General features: G+C 41.0%; 1 protein-coding gene across 4 annotated transcripts in view; it reads right to left on the bottom strand.

Moving 5' to 3' along the window:
• Positions 1-18651, bottom strand: part of UPF2 (UPF2 regulator of nonsense mediated mRNA decay) — a 141171-nt gene that overhangs the window by 73674 nt on the left and 48846 nt on the right. For all 4 annotated transcript variants that reach the window (XM_075017949.1, XM_075017952.1, XM_075017951.1 and 1 more), the window contains 3 exons: positions 10158-10266; positions 2828-2941; positions 1337-1453 (listed from right to left, as the gene is read on the bottom strand). In XM_075017949.1, the coding sequence (XP_074874050.1) occupies positions 1337-1453; positions 2828-2941; positions 10158-10266 (340 nt within the window). The remainder of the gene's footprint in view (positions 1-1336; positions 1454-2827; positions 2942-10157; positions 10267-18651) is intronic.

Below are 18651 nucleotides of genomic sequence, written 5' to 3'. Positions count from 1 at the left end.
AGCTCCAGCCTCCACTGGGAGGAGCCAGGTGGCAGGTGAGCTGACACACGGTCTGGTTCCCAGCTCCTGGTGAGCCATGGTGAAATACAGGGCAATTAGCCTCTGTTGCAAAATAAATCAGGACACCAGAACAGTGCCCGAAATATGCGGCTGTCCTGCCCAAGACAGGACCAATGGTCACCTACCATCCATGCAGGTGAAATATGGAAATGCAACTAGCACTATAAAAGTTTTATAGGTCAAACAGGCACTGAGGTCTACACCTTAACATTGAGCAGTGCTCAGTGTTTCAGTACAAGATCATAAAACACTGGTGGGCAACCTGCAGCCTATCGCGGTTCTATGTGTGGCCTATGAGATATTTTGTTTACCATTGCCCATGCGCAGGGTTGCCAACCACACAGGTTATTTCCTACTGGTAATACTAAACTGTCACACACGTAAAGCAGTGGCATGAAAAGTGAGGAGTGCACTAATTGCACACATTGCCTACGAGAGAGCCATGTACTTCCTCTATATTGAATCAAAGCACTGCTGTGGTTCAATCAGCATACCCTGTAAGGTACACGAGCACAGTTAGCAAAATTACCCAATCCCATGAGACTATTGGTTACAACAATCTTGCAACCCACTGAAATGAAGGAGGACCACTCATGTAGCTCACTCACTAACCTTGGTTGCCCATCGCTATCATAAAAGATACAAATGATCAAGAGGGAATGTTATGAGCCAAAGGAAGCAGGTGATGTAACAGAGTTAAAGTTTGAAAAACTCACCCATCTCTAATATGCCTTCACATTGGACATGGACAAAAGTGAAGTACAAGCATATTCCAGTGTCTCAAAAAGAAAACTCCTGTCCTAAAAACAGCATGTGCAAAGTTGTAAAGATTTCCCCCTACTACTTAAACCCTACTCCTAAAAGTCAGTTTCTGTTCTAATGTACAGAAACTTGTAGGAGTTTACTGCTTAGAGTTTTTATTTTCAATTATATTTTAAGTTATACCTCTCCCTTCCCTATAAATTATTATAGAAAACTTCTGTCTGCATAGCTCAAAAACCAAGAGCAGACACACGGGAAAAAACAAAATGGAAACAGTTTCTTTATAGCTACTATCTCTGCACCCTGGAGATCCTCACTCTTTTGTTATAGTAGGGGATAAAATCTAACTAAAGTTGGCACTAATTTCTGAATAAACAGTGTAGTTTATTGGAAGAGGTATTATAACCCTTACTGCCAGGTTGTATAACAGAGCTGCAAAACAGAGAAAAGACAGTGATGACAATTGAACTCAGTATATGATTTTGTATAACAAAATGGCTATCATTTATCTTACCAAAAGAACACTTGTTCTTAAGTGAGACTCTGGTGATCTAAATAGGAATCTTCCACATGTTTCCAGCAGAGTACATGCCATTTCAATATGGTGATGAGAAAAGTCTGACAGAAGCATCTAGGAAAACATACGCACAGTCACCAAATTCTGAATCTTTTTCAGTTAGTAAGAATACATGATTTTATAAACTAGACAGTTATTAATGTATTATTAATGTAACTGCTTGTTCATATATTTTTAAAAACAAATATTTTCATCTTCATTGGAGTTATAAGATATTGGCAATATTCTCATCCCATTTCATTATACAACTTCCTTTTAATAAGAAATTAATGTTGTAAAGTGGTGGTTTAGGTCACAAATATAGAATTTATACATTTAAAAATAGGATGTTTACAAAGCCTATTATAAGAAAGCTCATAGCTTTTTAAAAAGATAGCACAATTTTTTTTAATAATTCATAAATGCTTTTAAAATTTGCTCTGCTACATCAGTAAACCAATACTTAATATTGTACAAGAAAAGACTACCTAAAAGTGAAATTGATTAACCTAGTTTTATTGCTCAGCAACAAATTCAGGACTAGAACTTTGCATTTTATAATACTATCCAGATACTCACCAGCAACTAAAAAGCCGAATAAACAATGAGTCAGTCTGATTTTTAAAATGCAGTTTTAACAAGTAAAATAAAAAATTAACTCCACTGCTACCCAAAGTGTCTTGAGAACATAGTGTATCTACAAATGCGTCCTTGAATAAACACCTAATATTTTAAAAGTCTGAGTTAAATTTAATTGTAAGGAAAAGATAAACAGTAAGACTTGCTCTTACTGTCGCATATACATCTGGAATGGAACATCGGGGGATCAATATTCTGAACTCATTTACTACTTTTGCAATAAGTGGCATATCAGCCTCTCTTGCATACTCGCTGAAAATTTTCCTTTTTACTGGAGAAGTAACAAGAAAGTCAGAACAAACAAACTAACAACAAAAAACTCATTTCCAGCTTTGCAAGGAAGTTTGGATGGATGACTGGGGATTGTTTGCCTCTACCTTCTGATAAAAAACATTAGTAGTGAATCATTTTCTCATATCCCAGTAGGGAAGTATAGTGTAACAGATTTTTAGTACTAGAGATTAAAATACTCCAGGGATATTTCTCAAGTGATTGTAAAATAAAGTATGAGAGGTAGCCGAGTTCATCTGTATCTTCAAAACCAACAAGAAGTCCTGTGACCTCATATAGACTAACAGACATTTTGGAGCATAAGGTTTCATGGACAAAGACCCGCTTTGTCAGATGCAACACAATAAATAAATCGTTTTTCCTCCCCGAACACTAACCAAAAAAAAAAGGTTCCAAACCTTTACACAACATAACAATAAAACAATGACCAGAAAAGTGGAAGATGGGAGTGGGAAGATTATTTTATACATTACAAACAAGTACTGTACTTCTCTAACTATACGTCTCACCAACACTAACCTTTAAACAATGCAAGGTGTCATTTTTGGAGAACATCTTAAACTTGGCAAGCTCTCCAATAAATCTCACAGTTTTATTTTTTGTTTCAATATTGATCTGGTCCTTTTTTCTCACCTAAATAAAAACAGAAATATATATTCATTTAATTTTAGGCTCTCAGAAATATGTACATTTTATGTATTTCTAATAAATTTCCTTTCATCATAGAATACTTGTTAAACCTGAGAGTTCAGAAAGCTGGAAATTTCCAGTCTGATTCCCCTCCACCGCTCCCAACTATGCCTTCACCTATCGCCAGCTTCCCACCTTCCCCCTGTTTGGGCTTGCCACTCAAATTTCCCCCATTCCCCTGATTTGATTAATCTTCTAACTCCCTTCCTCCCCATCCTCCCTGTCTCTTAAACATCTCCATCTCTGACCTTCCTTCTTGTCTAGAATATTGTCCCTCAACATATTAATAGCCCTAGAAACATAACTAGTGTGACATTCTATACCAGAGATAAGCAAACTTTTCACCCTGGGCCCCACTTTTCACCCATGCAATTAGCAGGCCTCCCCCCCAGCCAACACATCTAATGTAATCTAAACCGATAGAAATTTTAGTTATATTTATATGAAAAAAAAAAAACCCTTTTGGCACATGTAAGGAAATAAGTATGTAGAATGTAAAACCTTATCAGTATATAAATGTGAATGCACATATATAAAAACAGTAACACTTTTAATGAGATGATGAACCTGAGACCCAGCAGCACATCCTGCTGCGCCCCTTACAAAATTACATGCCCCCTGCCCACAAGGTGACCCACCCCCCACTTTGCACACCCCTGCTCTACAGCACCCTAGGCATTATCACCGTGACACTCTAGCTGTGTCTACACCAGCCCCAAACTTCAAAATGGCCATGCAAATGGCCATTTCGAAGTTTACTAATGAAGTGCTGAAATGCATATTCAGTGCTTCATTAGCATGTGGGCGGCCACGGCGCTTCGAAATTGACGCGGCTCGCCCCAACTGGGCTCCTTTTTGAAAAGGACCCCGCCTACTTCGAAGTCCCCTTATTCCTGTGAGTAGATGGGAATAAGGGGACTCCGAAGTAGGCGGGGTCCTTTCGAAAAGGAGCCCCGTCAGGACAATCCGCGCAGCGGTGAGGCACGTCAATTTCGAAGTGCCGCAGCCGCCCACATGCTAACGAAGCGCTGAATATGCATTTCAGCACTTCATTAGTAAGCTTCAAAACGGCCATTTGCATGGCCATTTCAAAGTTTGGGGCTAGTGTAGATGTAGCCCCTATGTGGAGCCTATTGTTAGTGTTCTAAGGGAAGCAGACAAAATGAGGAGTCTTGAAGCCAAACTGGGGCTACATCTACAAGATGAATTCGAATTTAAGGCAGTTACTTCAATATGAAAATGTCATTGTCTTCACTGCAAATACCATTAGTTTAAATTAAGGAGCACTAATATCGATAACATTATATTGTTGGTACCAGCTGCATGTAGTGTCAAGTTTGAATTTAAAATTCAAATGAAGGTCAGCGTAGAAGCGCCATCTCTCAAAATCAAATTTATTAGCCTCCAGAAGTGTCCCATATGTTATTCCACAAAGCTACATGGTTTCCCACCAGGTATGGCTGCTGCTCTTCAGGTGCGCAGGAAGGAGGTCATAGGAAGCCCAGGAATTTGAATTTGAGCTCATTAGCACCCAGTCTTACAACATAAAGGACACCCAAAATGAAAAATTTCTTTTACTCATTGCATTGCACTGGTAGGCACCTCCTTCAATAATGAACATGCAGGGTAGTGATCTACCTAGTAGTTCTCAGGCTCATAAGAAAGCTCCAGTATGGAGCCATCAGAAGATTCTGGATCTTCTTGCAGTTTGGGGAGAGGAATCAGTGGCGAGCAGACTTTGGGTGTCCAAGAGAAATGTGGAGCTATATGACAAGATGTCGCATGAGATGACCACCAGAGATTAATGCAGAGGAGGAACGGGGTCAACCAGCACAGGCCCACGGAAGTTCTTCCCAACAGCCCAGAGCTTTTCACCCTAGAGCTGGAACTGGTCGCCCCCTACTTAGGTCCTTGAGCCCCCAGAACCAAACTGTTTCAGTGAGTATTTTGTTCTGAATGCTAGAAGTGAATTGTGGGCAGGTGTAGGTATGGGTACAGGTTTTCCATGGATCTGTGCCCTCAGAACAGCATGTTGATATTTCTGCAGATGGAGTGCTTATCCTTGTTGGAGAGCTCCTCAAATGCCTCATCCAGGCACTCTTGGATTTTTTTTAACAAGGTTTTTGGGCAGGCTTGACTTATTGCAGCGTCCATGATAGCACAGTCTGGTGTCATGGAACCACACAGCATTTTGGCAAAATTTCCAGGCTTGTGGTCACACAGGATGAGTACCTCTTCTTTTTTGCTATCTGTTAGTTTTAGGAGGGTGATGTCTTCTTGGACAGCCTATAGAAGCATGAGAATTTGGATTGTATTTTTTTTTGTAATGCTTCCTGCCCTTTTATATTTCCCTGGAGTGCAACGCCGCACAACATCTGGTAACACGCTCTGTCTCCCCCACTCTCTGCAAGGGTGGCAGGCTCTTTGGGCATTCTCCCCCACCTTTTCCCTTTCCCGCCCACATTTTTTTTTTCAGTTTACAGGGATACCTCTGCCATCCATGCAGCTGGAATCTAACCCTTCCCACCCTTCCCCAGCACCACACGGCTGCCAGGCTCTGTGGACCCAGCTACAACAAACTGGCATGTGCAGTACAGGTGTGTTTGCCCTCTTTTACATGGCCTTTTTTCCTGATAAGGGCTGCTCTGGTGATCAGAGAATTTTTTTTTTACCCCAACCTAGCTGGGAAACACCATCCCCACTTGCATTTTTTAAAAATGTACAGGGATCATGCCACACCCAGCCATCCATGTGGCTGGAATCAAACCCTTCCCACCATTTCCCCTTGCCATGCAGCTGCCCAGCCCTGCGGAAGTTTGGTCCAGGAATGGGCAAAAAAAGTTTTTTCCCCTGCTCCAGGAGAACAGACAGCTTGCCCTTCTTTACAGTCCCACTCCCCTCCCACCTTGGGAAAGCAGACAATAGCTTACCATGTCCACAATGAAACGTTCTGGATAAAATGATGGATTGTGTGATGCATGCCTTGAATGCCATCCTTAATAAACCTTAAGCAGCCTTGCAAAAAGAAACTTTCCCTGATGGTAGAAACAGATACCCATTCATTCCATGGGTAAAGGCTTAGTATGAATTGTATCTCAGTTGTGACCCTCACTTTACAGCTGTCATGCTCAGCGTGGGAGACAGCCCAAGGAAGCACAGAAGGTCCAAGCAGTATCTGATCCTGCAGCACATGGAGCAGTCTGAATCAGAGACCAGTGACATGAAAAGTGAGACAGCACAGTGCCTGCCATTGTGTTGTACTCTGACACCACTGTGCTCTACTCTGATGCCAAATTATGCGTGACTTCCAGAGAGAGGAAGCAGCAAACCAGAGGGAAGATGCAACAAAGCTCATAATGGCAATAGTGACCAAATGGAGGTCCTGCACTCCATGCTGGAGCTGCAGAGCAGCTCCCAACACAACAGTTGGGAATCCTTTTAAGACAGGTCACCGACCCCACCCCACTTGTCACATTCCCTGGACACAGGAAGGGAGGGCAAAGGTAGCCTGCCACTACAGCCCCAAGGGCCACTGCAAATGGTTATTCCACCAACCTTAACCACACTGTTCCCTGCAGCTTAAACCTCCTCTCCATCCAAAATAAACTTATTCTTTTGAGCTCAATGTGATTTTTTTTTGGCATGCATGAATGGTATGGTACACAAATCATTGCTGGAAACAAGGCAGGGGTCGGGGGGACAATAGCACAGGTTGCTGCTGCTACACAAGGTCTGCAAAGGACTCGTGGCAGAGGCACCTGGGCGGGGGAGGCCTGTGCCCTCCTTTTTAAAGAAAATAACTCTCCCTCCACATCCATTATTCTGTCTGCAACTTAACCCCCTCCCACCAAGTAAAAGCATTCTTTCTGTGTACGACATGATCGGATTTATTAGTTCACATTTGATGGGGAGCACAAATCAGGTTGGTGAGTGGGGGTTGGTTGCTATTACAACAGAGAAATACATTGTTATGTGCGTGGCAGATCATTCATTAAGCTATTTTTTAAAGCATCCCTGATTGCTGCTGCCTCTGTATGGCTATTGGTGAATGGCTGTGTAGGCGGCTGTAAGTCAGTCCTGCCTATGGCCTCAGCCTTGACATTCCAGGTATTCAGGAAATTCTCCTGCCTGGATTCCCAAGTGTTAAGCAAAATAATGCACACTGTGATCATGGTGGGGACATTGGTTTCACAAAGGTCCAAATGGATCCATAAGCATCTGAACCTCACTTTTAAACAGCCAAAGACGCATTCAATTGCCATTCTGCTCTTGCTCAGTCTGACACTGAAGTTTTCCTTGCTGTGGTCCAGGGCTCCTGTGTAGGGTTTCATAAGGCATCTCCACGTCGCCGATCTTGATTTTCCAGTCTTAGAAAAAAGTCCCCAGGAGCTTTCTGTACAGCCCAGAATTTCTGAAGATGCACACATCTTGAACCTTCCCTGACCATCCCATGTTAATGTCTGTGAAAATACCTCTGTGATCTACCAACACCTGCAATACCATCAAGAAGTACCCCTTTCTGTTTATATACTCAGAGGCCAGGTGGGCCGGGGCCATGATGGGGATGTGCATGCCACCTATTGCCCCACTGCAGTTAAGAAAGCCCTGGCCAGCAAAACCATCCACTATGGCCTGTATATCTCCCAGGGTCACAGTCTTCCTGAAGAGACACCAACAGATTGCATTAGCTACCTGAATCACCACAGCCCCCACTGTAGATCCACTCATGCCAAATTGATTTGCAACTGGTAGGTAACTGTCAGGTGTTGCAAACTTCCAAAGAGCAACTGCCACCTGCTTCTGAACTGTTAAAGACAGCCTCATTCTTGTGTTGCTGCGCTTCAGGCTGGGTGCCAGCATGTCAAAGTTCCATAAAAGCGGACTTGCACATTCAAAAGTCTGCAGCCACTGCTCCTCATCCCAGGACTCCAAAACGATGTGGTCCCACCAGTGTCTGCTGGTCTCAATGAATCCAAAACCTACACTCCACTGTCCGCAACTCATTCAGGGCAGCCAGCAGTTGTGAGCTCTTGGACCACAATAGAAAGATTTCCTCTTCAAAACTTTCATCATCATAAACCATCACCTCACTTTGTAATCGACACAAAAATTGCACAATTGTCCGTGAAGTTGCCATAACGGTGTGTGCAATGACTTCACGTATTTGAGGGTCCATGGTTGTGCTAGTGTTGCAACGGAGAAAATGGCACGGTCTCCCATTTGTTTTTGCATGGTTACTGGGTGCTCTGAATTTGGGTACAGTACTTAGCATTCTGGGATCATGACATTAAACACCCTCAAGCAACCAGAGCTAAGGAATTGGGGAATAGGTACCCACAATGCATTGCTCACACAGTCAAACTTGGATAAGGAAATGGAGTCGCAGAAACTCAGAGAAAAACTGAGGGTCAAATCTCCTGAAAGTTTGTGGACACTCAAATTCAAATTCGTAATATTAAGGTTGAGAAATTGAATTTATTAGAAGTTGATTTTATCTCATAGTGTAGACATAACTTGGGAAACTTAACAGGACTTTCTTAGTCAAAGTCAGAGCTGTCACATGAACAGGACGCGTGCTGCATTTTGGGTGCCCCGCAGCAGCTGACCCAGCCATTCTATGGATGGGAGGATTAACTGGGGCAGGCCATGGCAGTGGTGGCAAATGGCAGCAGCAGGAGGTTGTCATCTCCCATCCACTGCACTCACGAAGTGGGTGCCCACGGAGCCATACTTCTCTGAAGAAGCTGGAAGCGGCTCCATTATCCACTGCCCCCAAAGAAGCGGGGCTCAGTGGGCTTGGAGGGCATGGTGTGTGCAGAGGGCAGGCCCTGAGGGGAAGTGATGCCCTGCTGCTGCTACTCCACCCTGTCCCAGATAATCCCCAGACTGGATGGCTGGGGATGGGGTAAGGGAGGGGGTGGGGCCTGGGGTGCAGGGGGTTGCCCTGGAACCCACGCACCTGTGGCACTGGGGAAGGGGGTTCCCCAGGACCCACACCCCTTGGGATAGTCCTGCCTAAAGTGATGACTGTTTCATAAAAAGAAGTAAGTAGTATGGATGGACATTTTTGCAATTAAACCAAACACAAAGTATGATTTCCTTTCTAATAATCTTATTATTTAATAAAATGCAAATAATCAAATTCCCCCAATATGCAAACTGATGCTTTGGCTTTAGCATAAACAATAATAAATTTAAGTTAACTACTATACATTTATTTAAATAATTTATGTATTTGTTGTATTAACTGATTCCACTAGGGAAAACACATTTTGAGCTATCTGTAATAAAGTTCAGGGGAAAACACTCAAGAAGTATCTGTTGTCCAACATAAATTTAACTTTGTAATCAAATGTAGATGTAAGGCAGGAAACAATATTGAGTAATAAGTTTGTGAAGAACTACATTCTCAGATTTCTAATCTTCCTACATTCCATATTTATCACCTTTCTTGATGTTTTCAAAAATGGATGCAGTATGACTGATAAAGCACAATACATAGCAGAGATCTTTTTGTAAACAAATAGCTGCTATTAATACAGGTTGAGGTCAGTTTTAACTGTGAACTACCAGTTCTATTCTGCAATACTACTACTAGTTTTTGCAGCTTCTGTCCTACCTTTAATGTAGTTTCTAAGTCATGCCACCATCTTCACTAAATTTAACTGCAGTTTAATACTGGATCTTGAAGAAGGCAGTATATGAACATGTATAAATACATTTGCAGGCTGTGTCTACGCTACAAAAATAACTTTGAAGTTGCTTAGTTCAAAGTTGAGCATCTCCAAACACCCTACTTCAAGTTAAACTTCCTGGGAATGGAGTAAGGACTTCAAAAGTTGGGCTCCCTACTTTGAAGTTAACTTCCAAGTAACGGAAAATGTGTGAAGACTCTCTGCTGGCTACTTCAAAGTAGTGCCTAACTTCAAAGTTAGTTCCTAGTGTAGATACACCCACAGTCTGTCAGAAAGGTTATTCGATTAACACATAAATCCAACATAATATAACAAAGCTGTGATTAAAAAATAAGACTACTCAGATATCTGACTATTCTACGAAGTTTGAGTCAGCATATGCTTTAGTGCATATAACTTACAATAACTTCAAAAGATTTTGAAAGATTTCTTAATCTGTATGTAGTAAAACAAACAAAACATACATGAAATCTGAAATCCCCTTTCAGCATGGAACAAAGATCCTCTGCTACATCAGACATACAGGGATGCAATGTGGCAACCAGCCTTGCATAAAACGGTAGTAAATCCAACCTGTAAACAAAAGTTTAATACATGTGTAAGATGAAAGGACAAAGCACGGATAACTTAGGTTATATAAAACTGTATTATGCCCACGGATATACATACAACTACCAACTGAGTGGAAAGGACTCCTGCCCACCTGATGAAGGGGGTTTTACCCACAAAAGCTCACAACCTAATAAATAGTAACAGAGAGGAAGCCGTGCTAGTCTATGCACTATCAAAACAAAAGGCAGTCAAGTAGCCCTTTAAAGACTAGCAAAATAGTTTATTAGGCGAGCTTTCGTGGGACAGACCCACTTCCTTCAGACCATAGCCAGACCAGAACAGACTCAATATTTAAGGCACAGAGAACCAAAAACAGTAAGCAAGGAGGACAAATCAGAAAAAGATAATCAAGGTGAGCAAATCAGAGGGTGGAGGGGTGGGGGGGGAAGATCAAGAATTAGATTGAGCCAAGTATGCAGACGAATGCCCCATTCTGTCAATGACCTCAAGGTATGTGTGTTACTGAAGAGACATTAATCGCACCGTTTGAGAGAGAGAAGTGGAGGAGCTGACTTTTACATTCAAATTCGGCACATTAACACATGGTTTAAATCATGATGGGAATTTTCTGAGTCACTATAGGGGCTCGTCTGCATACTTGGCTCAATCTAATTCTTGGTCTTCCCCCCCACCCCTCCACTCTCTGATTTGCTCACCTTGATTATCTTTTTCTGATTTGTTCTCCTTGCTTACTGTTTTTGGTTCTCTGTGCCTTAAATATTGAGTCTGTTGTGGTCTGGCTATGGTCTGAAGACGTGGGTCTGTCCCACGAAAGCTCGCCTAATAAATTATTTTGCTAGTCTTTAAAGTGCTACTTGACTGCTTTTTGTTTTGATAACCTAATAAATATGTTCTTTTCTAAAGTGCCACAGAACTGCTTGTTGATTTTGAAGTTACAGACTAACACAGCTACCCCCTGAGACTTTTATTGGCATACGTGTATAGTTACATATGAAATGGCTTACACTTTTTACTTATTTTTGCTAATACCTATTACAGCATTAGATACTGGGCTGGTGGCAGCAGGGTGGCCCCTCCAGTGCTCTGGAGCAGTGTGCGCCCCTCCCTCTCCAGGGTCAGCAGAGCTAGGCCACATCCAGCAAATTTGATTATCTGGCATTCCCTGGTCCCCAGGGATGCTGGATAATCAAGCTTTTACTGTATCTTCCCCTTATGCCAAATAATTTAAAATCCACTGCTAGGGAGCAGCAATAAAGGAGAGAAGGTGCCTCAAAACAATTCATTGACATGAGAGGAGAGCATTTGTGAACAGAAATGAGATCATTTTTCTCAACTGCACTTTAAGAAGGCTGATTATCCTCTACTCCTGGAACTGAAGAGAAACACTGCTATTGGTCTAACGTGAAAATAACATATTTTAAACTTACTGTATTTAGGTTTGTCAAGTGTTTTAAAAATGAAAACCTGGGCAAAGGTCAATCTGAAAGTCTCAAGCTGATCACTTTGGCTCTGCTCCTGTAAAACATTTTAGCTACTTCTACACTGGACACTCTTTTTAGAAAGTGCATGTTAACGAGGCAGTTCGGACGATGCTAATGAGGTGCTGACATGAATATGTAACACCTCATTAGTATAACGGCAGTCACGCATGATTCAGAAGTGCTGCTTTTGGAACGCAGGCTGCCCATGTAGATGGAGGCCTTTTGAAAGGACCCCCCAAGACTTCAGAAGTCCCTTCTTCTTTTTTGGTTTTAGGAAGAAGGGGCTTTAGAAGTCTGTGGGAGGTCCTTTCCAATGGGCCCCTTCTACACAGGCAGCGTGCATTCTGAAAGCAGCACTTTTGAATCGTGCATGGCTGCCATTATGCTAATGAGGGACTACATATTCATTTCAGTGTCTCATTAGCATCTTCCAAACTGTATCATTAACATACCCCTTCCAAAAGGAGAGGGCTAATGTAGACGTAGCTTTTAGCAGATACTTACGTGTCTACCTCAACTGTGGCCAGAGTGCTCAGAACACTGAATAACTAAGGCCTTGAAGTATAAGGTAATTATGGCAAGTAAAAGTAATTTATATTTACTTTAGAACCTTCGGGGAGAAATGCTACATAAACACCTACAGGATTCATGTCACCACTAAATGGTGGTGACAAAATGCATCTGATGAAATGGGTCTTTGCCAACAAAAGCTTATGCTCCAAAAAATCTGTTCATTTACAAGGTGCCACAGGACTTCTTGTTGTCACCACTGAAGTGTAACTTCAGTAAACTTTTTAATATCCAGAACTCTCAAATAACTGGCATTTTAACCATAAGTTAATTTTAGTTATGCTTTCCATAACTACAGTATAGTGAAAGTAAATAAAAAAACACAGCAAATACAGTGTAAGTTTACATTGTACAATACTAGTGTTGTTGGTAAGAAACAAAATGTCTGCAGAGTACTTAATTTACCATCTAATCTTGTTTTTCTTTAGCATTGTGCATTGCTAGCTTTACCTCACTATTATCCACAATATTTGAATATCCAGCAACCTCCCCATTCCAGAGCTGCTGGATATGGAAGAGTTTACTATACTTCTGGACTGGAGAACAGCAGCAGACAGAAAAGTGTATATTGCACACATCACGCAATAATGGGTAGAGGAAAAACATTGCGCAATGTCACTCAAGAAACTCTTGAAGTGTTATGAAATCTTTAATATCCACATGGAGGACACAGGAGCTTCTCTATTTAAATTTTCAGCTGAAGACACTAATTTACACTGCCTTAGAAAGACAGAAAACCAAACTGACTCTTAATGATGCATAGAAATCCCAGTAAAAAATTACACACCACTTCAGGTAAGTATTTAATGGCTTTTATTATCTCTCCTGTTAACCGATAACCTAACTAGTATTTACATTTTAAAGATTTACTGGAACATGCAGTCAAGAATGCTAGGCATAGCTAATTAGTACTACATTATCCATTAACTCCATAAAAAATCTAAAATACTCAAAAAGAACTGCTTTTGCTGGATTTTGTTTATTTGAGGTTATTCTTCTGCTCAATTTCTCTTTCTTAAAAGAAAAAATGTTTTGTTTAGCTCTTGAATGTTAAGCACTATTAATTCATTTTATCTCCTTAAACCCAACATACTTGTGGGAAAACTAAGCCTTAGAGCACCTGGCTGCTGTACTACTGGAGCACAGCAAAGATTTTTTTTTTTAAATAGAGAAAAATACTAAGAGTGTATTTCCAAATAGGTGAAATATAATAAAGAAAAGCCTGGGGTCAAGTACTGTGAAACCAGCAGCCAGCAAACAAACAATCTTGTCTGTTCTTTCTCACACCCCCTAATACAAGTGTACAGTGTGTAACAGCACCATCTACCGGTACCTATATTTTGTAAAAAGTCATGTTCTAACTCAAATTGTGGTCATTTGATCATTTCACCCTCTCACATAGTAGTCTTCCCCTTTTTTGAGGAAGAGGAAGCATATTGAACAAGGTCCTCTATTTCCACTTTTACACACTAAGCTCTGGCTTCACAGATGAAGCATTCTGTGAAGTCCACTACCACCACCTTGAGCAAGGTCAAGCAAAATCAGACAGACAGACACAAAGCGCAGTTTCATCTCTCCACCTTTTTGGTGTACGCACTCCAGACAGGATCATATCCTGACATTTGCCATTAGGCTGTCCTGTATTTGTACCTTTTGAGATATATTTCTGGGATGTTAATCTCCTTTTTTTTTTTTTTTTTAAAAAAACAAACTGATGTTATATGTAAAGACCTAGCTTAATTAAAGTTATAAGACTGTAGCTTCTGCATATGAGCTGCGTTCAAAAAGTCACAGTATAAAATACCAAAAGATCTGTCATACTTGGGTAATAGTATTTTGCCAGAACGAGAGGTTACGGATATGTAAAACTTCAAGAACAAAAGACGCAAACTGCCCACCTCATATAAGCTAAGACAGTGTTTCTCAACCAAGGCTACGTGTACGCTTCATCTGATGTAGATATGTTCTTAGTTTTACAACGGGCTATGTAAAAACACGAGTAAACTTAGTACTACCTAAAACTTCTCTCAGACAGTGACTTGTTTCTACTGCTTCACATGCCTTTTGCTGATATGTAAGTACAATATTTCTATTCCAATTCATTTATTTGATAACAAGATGATAGAAAGTCACTAAGTTTTCAGTAGCAGTATTCTGTGATATTTTTGCATGTTTTTGTAAGCGAGTAGTTTTTAAGTGAGGTGTAACTTGGTGATATGCAAAACAAATCTGACTCCTGAAAAGGGTACAGTAATCTGGAAAGGTTGAATGGCCCTTGTTTCGAAACCTCAGATTACTTTAAAACCATGTTTCTCAATCAGTGGTATGTGAAAGAAGCCTGGGGGGTACTTTATTTATTTAAAAAAAAAAAAAAAAAAAAGGCTGAGAAACACTGAGCTAAAATATTTATAGCATCTAAATAGTTCTATGCTCTGACACACGTATTGATCAATAGTCAAATATATTGACTGGTGATGTGAAGTCCTTTCTTAACACCTTCAATCAAAGCAGTAGGAATGACCAAATGAATTATGCCCCCGACTTTTGATGCTTCTCAACTATAAGTCTCAACAACTTATACAGATCTCTGAGAGACTCTTATCCTGAAATACAAGGTCTTCATGAACAGGGACATGCTAACGTTCAGTTAAACAAAATTGACCTGGTTACTGATAATTAAAAAGCCAAAGAGTTGAAAGAAGTTAGAGACAGGGGGTTTTATTTAGAAGTTAGTTTAAATTTAAATAAAAAATGCATCTTAAAGTAGAAAACGAGAATCTCGTGTCTTAAAAATAACTAATGCTCAAAATTTTAATACCATATGAGTAAGAGTTTTCATAATCCAGGATGTCATTTTAATTTTAAAATATTAAAAAAATATTAGATTTTGGCAGAACTCAGAACACACAACAAATTCCAATTACCTCTTGTTTTAGAATTCTTATTCTACTAGAATTTATAACCTGTAAGAACATGTAAGCTTCTCTATTGATGGAGAATACCTATAGGATTGCAGCATGCAAGTAAACTGTTAAATTAACCACTTTAGCGGGCAGATTTAACCATTTAGCTATCCAACAATAAATTATCCATAATTCTCTTGCCATCGAGTAGCCATGTTTTAATTACTGTAAAGTTGTTTTGTAAAAATAAATTTACACGGGATTAATCTACTGATATTTAGTTTTAAATAGGTACCTTTTAATTCCAAGTCTGAAAGCCACTTACTTGAATGCTAGCAAGCAAAACACTGTTTAAGCAAGACATTCTGTACCCTTGAGGTCAGAGGTTCAAACCTCAGCTGAAAAATTAAAATATGCCCACACTTATGCACCACACAGTGCAATGCAGTGCTATTCTGACACCAGTTTTCATTGAATTGAAAAACAAACAGCTCAGTTTTTGTTTTTTGCTAAACAGGTTATGAAGAGTATCAAAACTTTCTATCCTAAAAGTGAGAGAGCGTTAGAAAGCCTTACAAAGAGCAACACTGCATAATAATATACAGGTGGAATGTCTTGAGTCCAGCACCCTTGGCACCTGACCAGCGGACAAATGAGAGAATTTGCCAGACCATGGGAGGTCAATATTGTTTAGCAGCACTACTAACACTTTCCCTGCTTACTGGCCTCTTAGAAGGACATTTAGGGAGTAAATTACATTTAAGTAACAGCACAGAATACTGAGAGCCAGCGCTGATGGTTGTAAACAAACTTCATGGGAAGTTTCGATATACCCAGGAGAAGTGGTCATCTGGCTAACTAAAATCATGTCATGTTATGGATATTGCTCGATGAGGGTTTACTGGATTAGATGTTCAACCTCTACTGAATAAGCTGCTGATGGGTCCAGGAAACTGTTCACAAATGCACTGATTTGCATTCTGTAGCAAAGAGTTCATGAAGAAGTGGTTGTTTAATAGCTGATACCTATTTAAATAGAAAAAAACAAAAACCACTTATAAAATAAAAAAATCCTTGTCTAACCTTACTGTTTTGGATTTCAGTATAATTCAGACTATATGACTTCTAACAAGTACAATTATCCACCAAGACTAAATGTATTTGAAATGTGCTATTTAGTCTCATTTCTAGAAGGATATTGTTGTTCTAACCTTTTAAATTAAAGGCAGACACGTAATGCATCCTGACATTTTGTTTCCCCATTGCCATCATGAAGAGATGGTGTAAACTACTGGAAATGGTAAGTAAAGTTTGTATCAGGAGTTCAAAAAGGAAACTTGCATGCTGGAATACATCAACCTGGTAACCCCCAGAGAAGGCTCTGTTAGTGAACAACCTTTGGCCGTGTCTACACGTGCCCCAAACTTCGAAATAGCCACGCAAATGGCCATTTCAAAGTTTACTAATGAAGCGCTGAAATGCATATTCAGCGCTTCATTAGCATGCGGGCGGCCGGGGCACTTCGAAATTGACGCGCCTCGCCGCCGCGCGTCTCGTCCAGACGGGGCTCCTTTTTGAAAGGACCCCGCCTACTTCGAAGTCCCCTTATTCCCATGAGCTGATGGGAATAAGGGCACTTCGAAGTAGGCGGGCTCCTTTCGAAAAGGAGCCCCGTCTGGACGAGACGCGCGGCGGCGAGGCGCGTCAATTTCGAAGTGCCCCGGCCGCCCGCATGCTAATGAAGCGCTGAATATGCATTTCAGCGCTTCATTAGTAAACTTCGAATTGGCCATTTGCGTGGCCATTTCGAAGTTTGGGGCACGTGTAGACGTAGCCTTTAAGTTTTAGGGTAAGCACTGCACTACCACTTTTGTAAAGCATGTTAATATTTTATTAAAAGTATATATATTTTTGGCACTAGATGTTGTATGTAATACAGCATCATCTATAATTCTTACCACAAATATTAGAAGTCTGATTTAAAGAAAAAGTGACTCTCTCCTTAACAACTCCAACAGATCATACTGAAAAAAACCCTAAACAGTGGAGGCTGCCAGCTGGCGGTGCAGCACAACGAGCAGAGGGGCTGCTAGCTATGGTCCTCACAGTCCCTCCCACACATGGGGATTTGGAACCATAAGGGGCTGCAAACACCATATCTGCCTTCTCTGCTCTTCCTACTGCAGTCTCAGACAACATTCCCTCTGTAGCTTGAGGGCAGAAACTCTTACAGTGACTTTCATTCATTCATTCATTCGTAATTCCTCAATTTGAGGATGATCTCTATCAAGGATTGACATATGGGTCCTGATGTGATTCATGAGTCCAATCTCGGAACCACAGTTCCACCCACAGTGGATTTCTGACAGGCCAGCTTCCTGCTGGGAGAAAGTTCTTTCTTTTTGCTTCTTTCTCTCTTTTCAGCTTTGAGGGCAAGGTGCTTCTCCTCAAATCAGGTCACTGCCTGATGGAGAATACGGTGCCACTGTAAGTCAGTTGGTGGCTTGCTCCTCCTACCTTGTGATGTCCATATCAGTTTTCTTAAAACACTCAGTATGTCCTCAGTGTTACCTCTGACCACCAATGGATCTCTGACAACGGGTGAGCTCAGAGTAGAGGACTTGTTTTAAGAAACAAGAGTCTGGCATCCACACACAATGTTCAGCTCAGTGACGCTGGTACATGAGGATCATTTCTTCTTTGTTGGTGACAATTGCTTCAGCAAGGATGCTGGCATTAGAGCAGTGATCTTGCCACTTTAAGTGAAGTATCTTCCAGAGGCATTTTTGGTGCTACCTCCCCTGAAACCTAAGGTGCTCTCCATAGGTCACCCAGGTTTTGCACATGTAAAACAATTTAGGACCAACAATTGTCTTGGAGACCTGGATCTTGATGTCCTGCTACAGGTCACAGTTACAAAATGACATCAAAGCAGTTACCCAAAGGAAGTACTTGCACACTTGAATCCTGTGCTGGACCTCACTGTCAATTTCTGCATTTTGAGGAAGTTGGCTTCAAGACAGTAAAATGCTCAGCTGTTTCCAAAGTCTGACCCTCAGTGGTGATTTGTGATGGGTCACATGCAAGGCCTGAAACAGGCTGATAGAGCACTTGAGCCTTTAAATATGGAGTGAGTGAAGGCTTCAGCAAACGTGTGAGGAAATCCAGTATGGATTATTCCCAATGTGCAAAAGGAAGACACAATCAGCGTACTGAAGATCAGAAATGGATGCAGAGATTGAAGATTACAGAGCTGCCCATCCATTCTGTAGTGATCTTTAGCTAGGACTAAAGGGATGTTGCTGGATAAGAAAGTGCTGGTTTCAGGAGGTGCTACCTGTACCAGATGTGAAGAAAAAGCCAGTGGACCTTCTTTGTCAGTTCTTCACGACAAAATGTGAATACTTCAGCTGCCATGCAATCTGGCTGTT

Source organism: Carettochelys insculpta, chromosome 1 (genome assembly GCF_033958435.1).
Source record: "Carettochelys insculpta isolate YL-2023 chromosome 1, ASM3395843v1, whole genome shotgun sequence".
In the NCBI taxonomy this organism is placed as follows: Eukaryota; Metazoa; Chordata; order Testudines; family Carettochelyidae; genus Carettochelys; species Carettochelys insculpta.
This window is presented reverse-complemented; position numbering and strand designations above follow the sequence as displayed.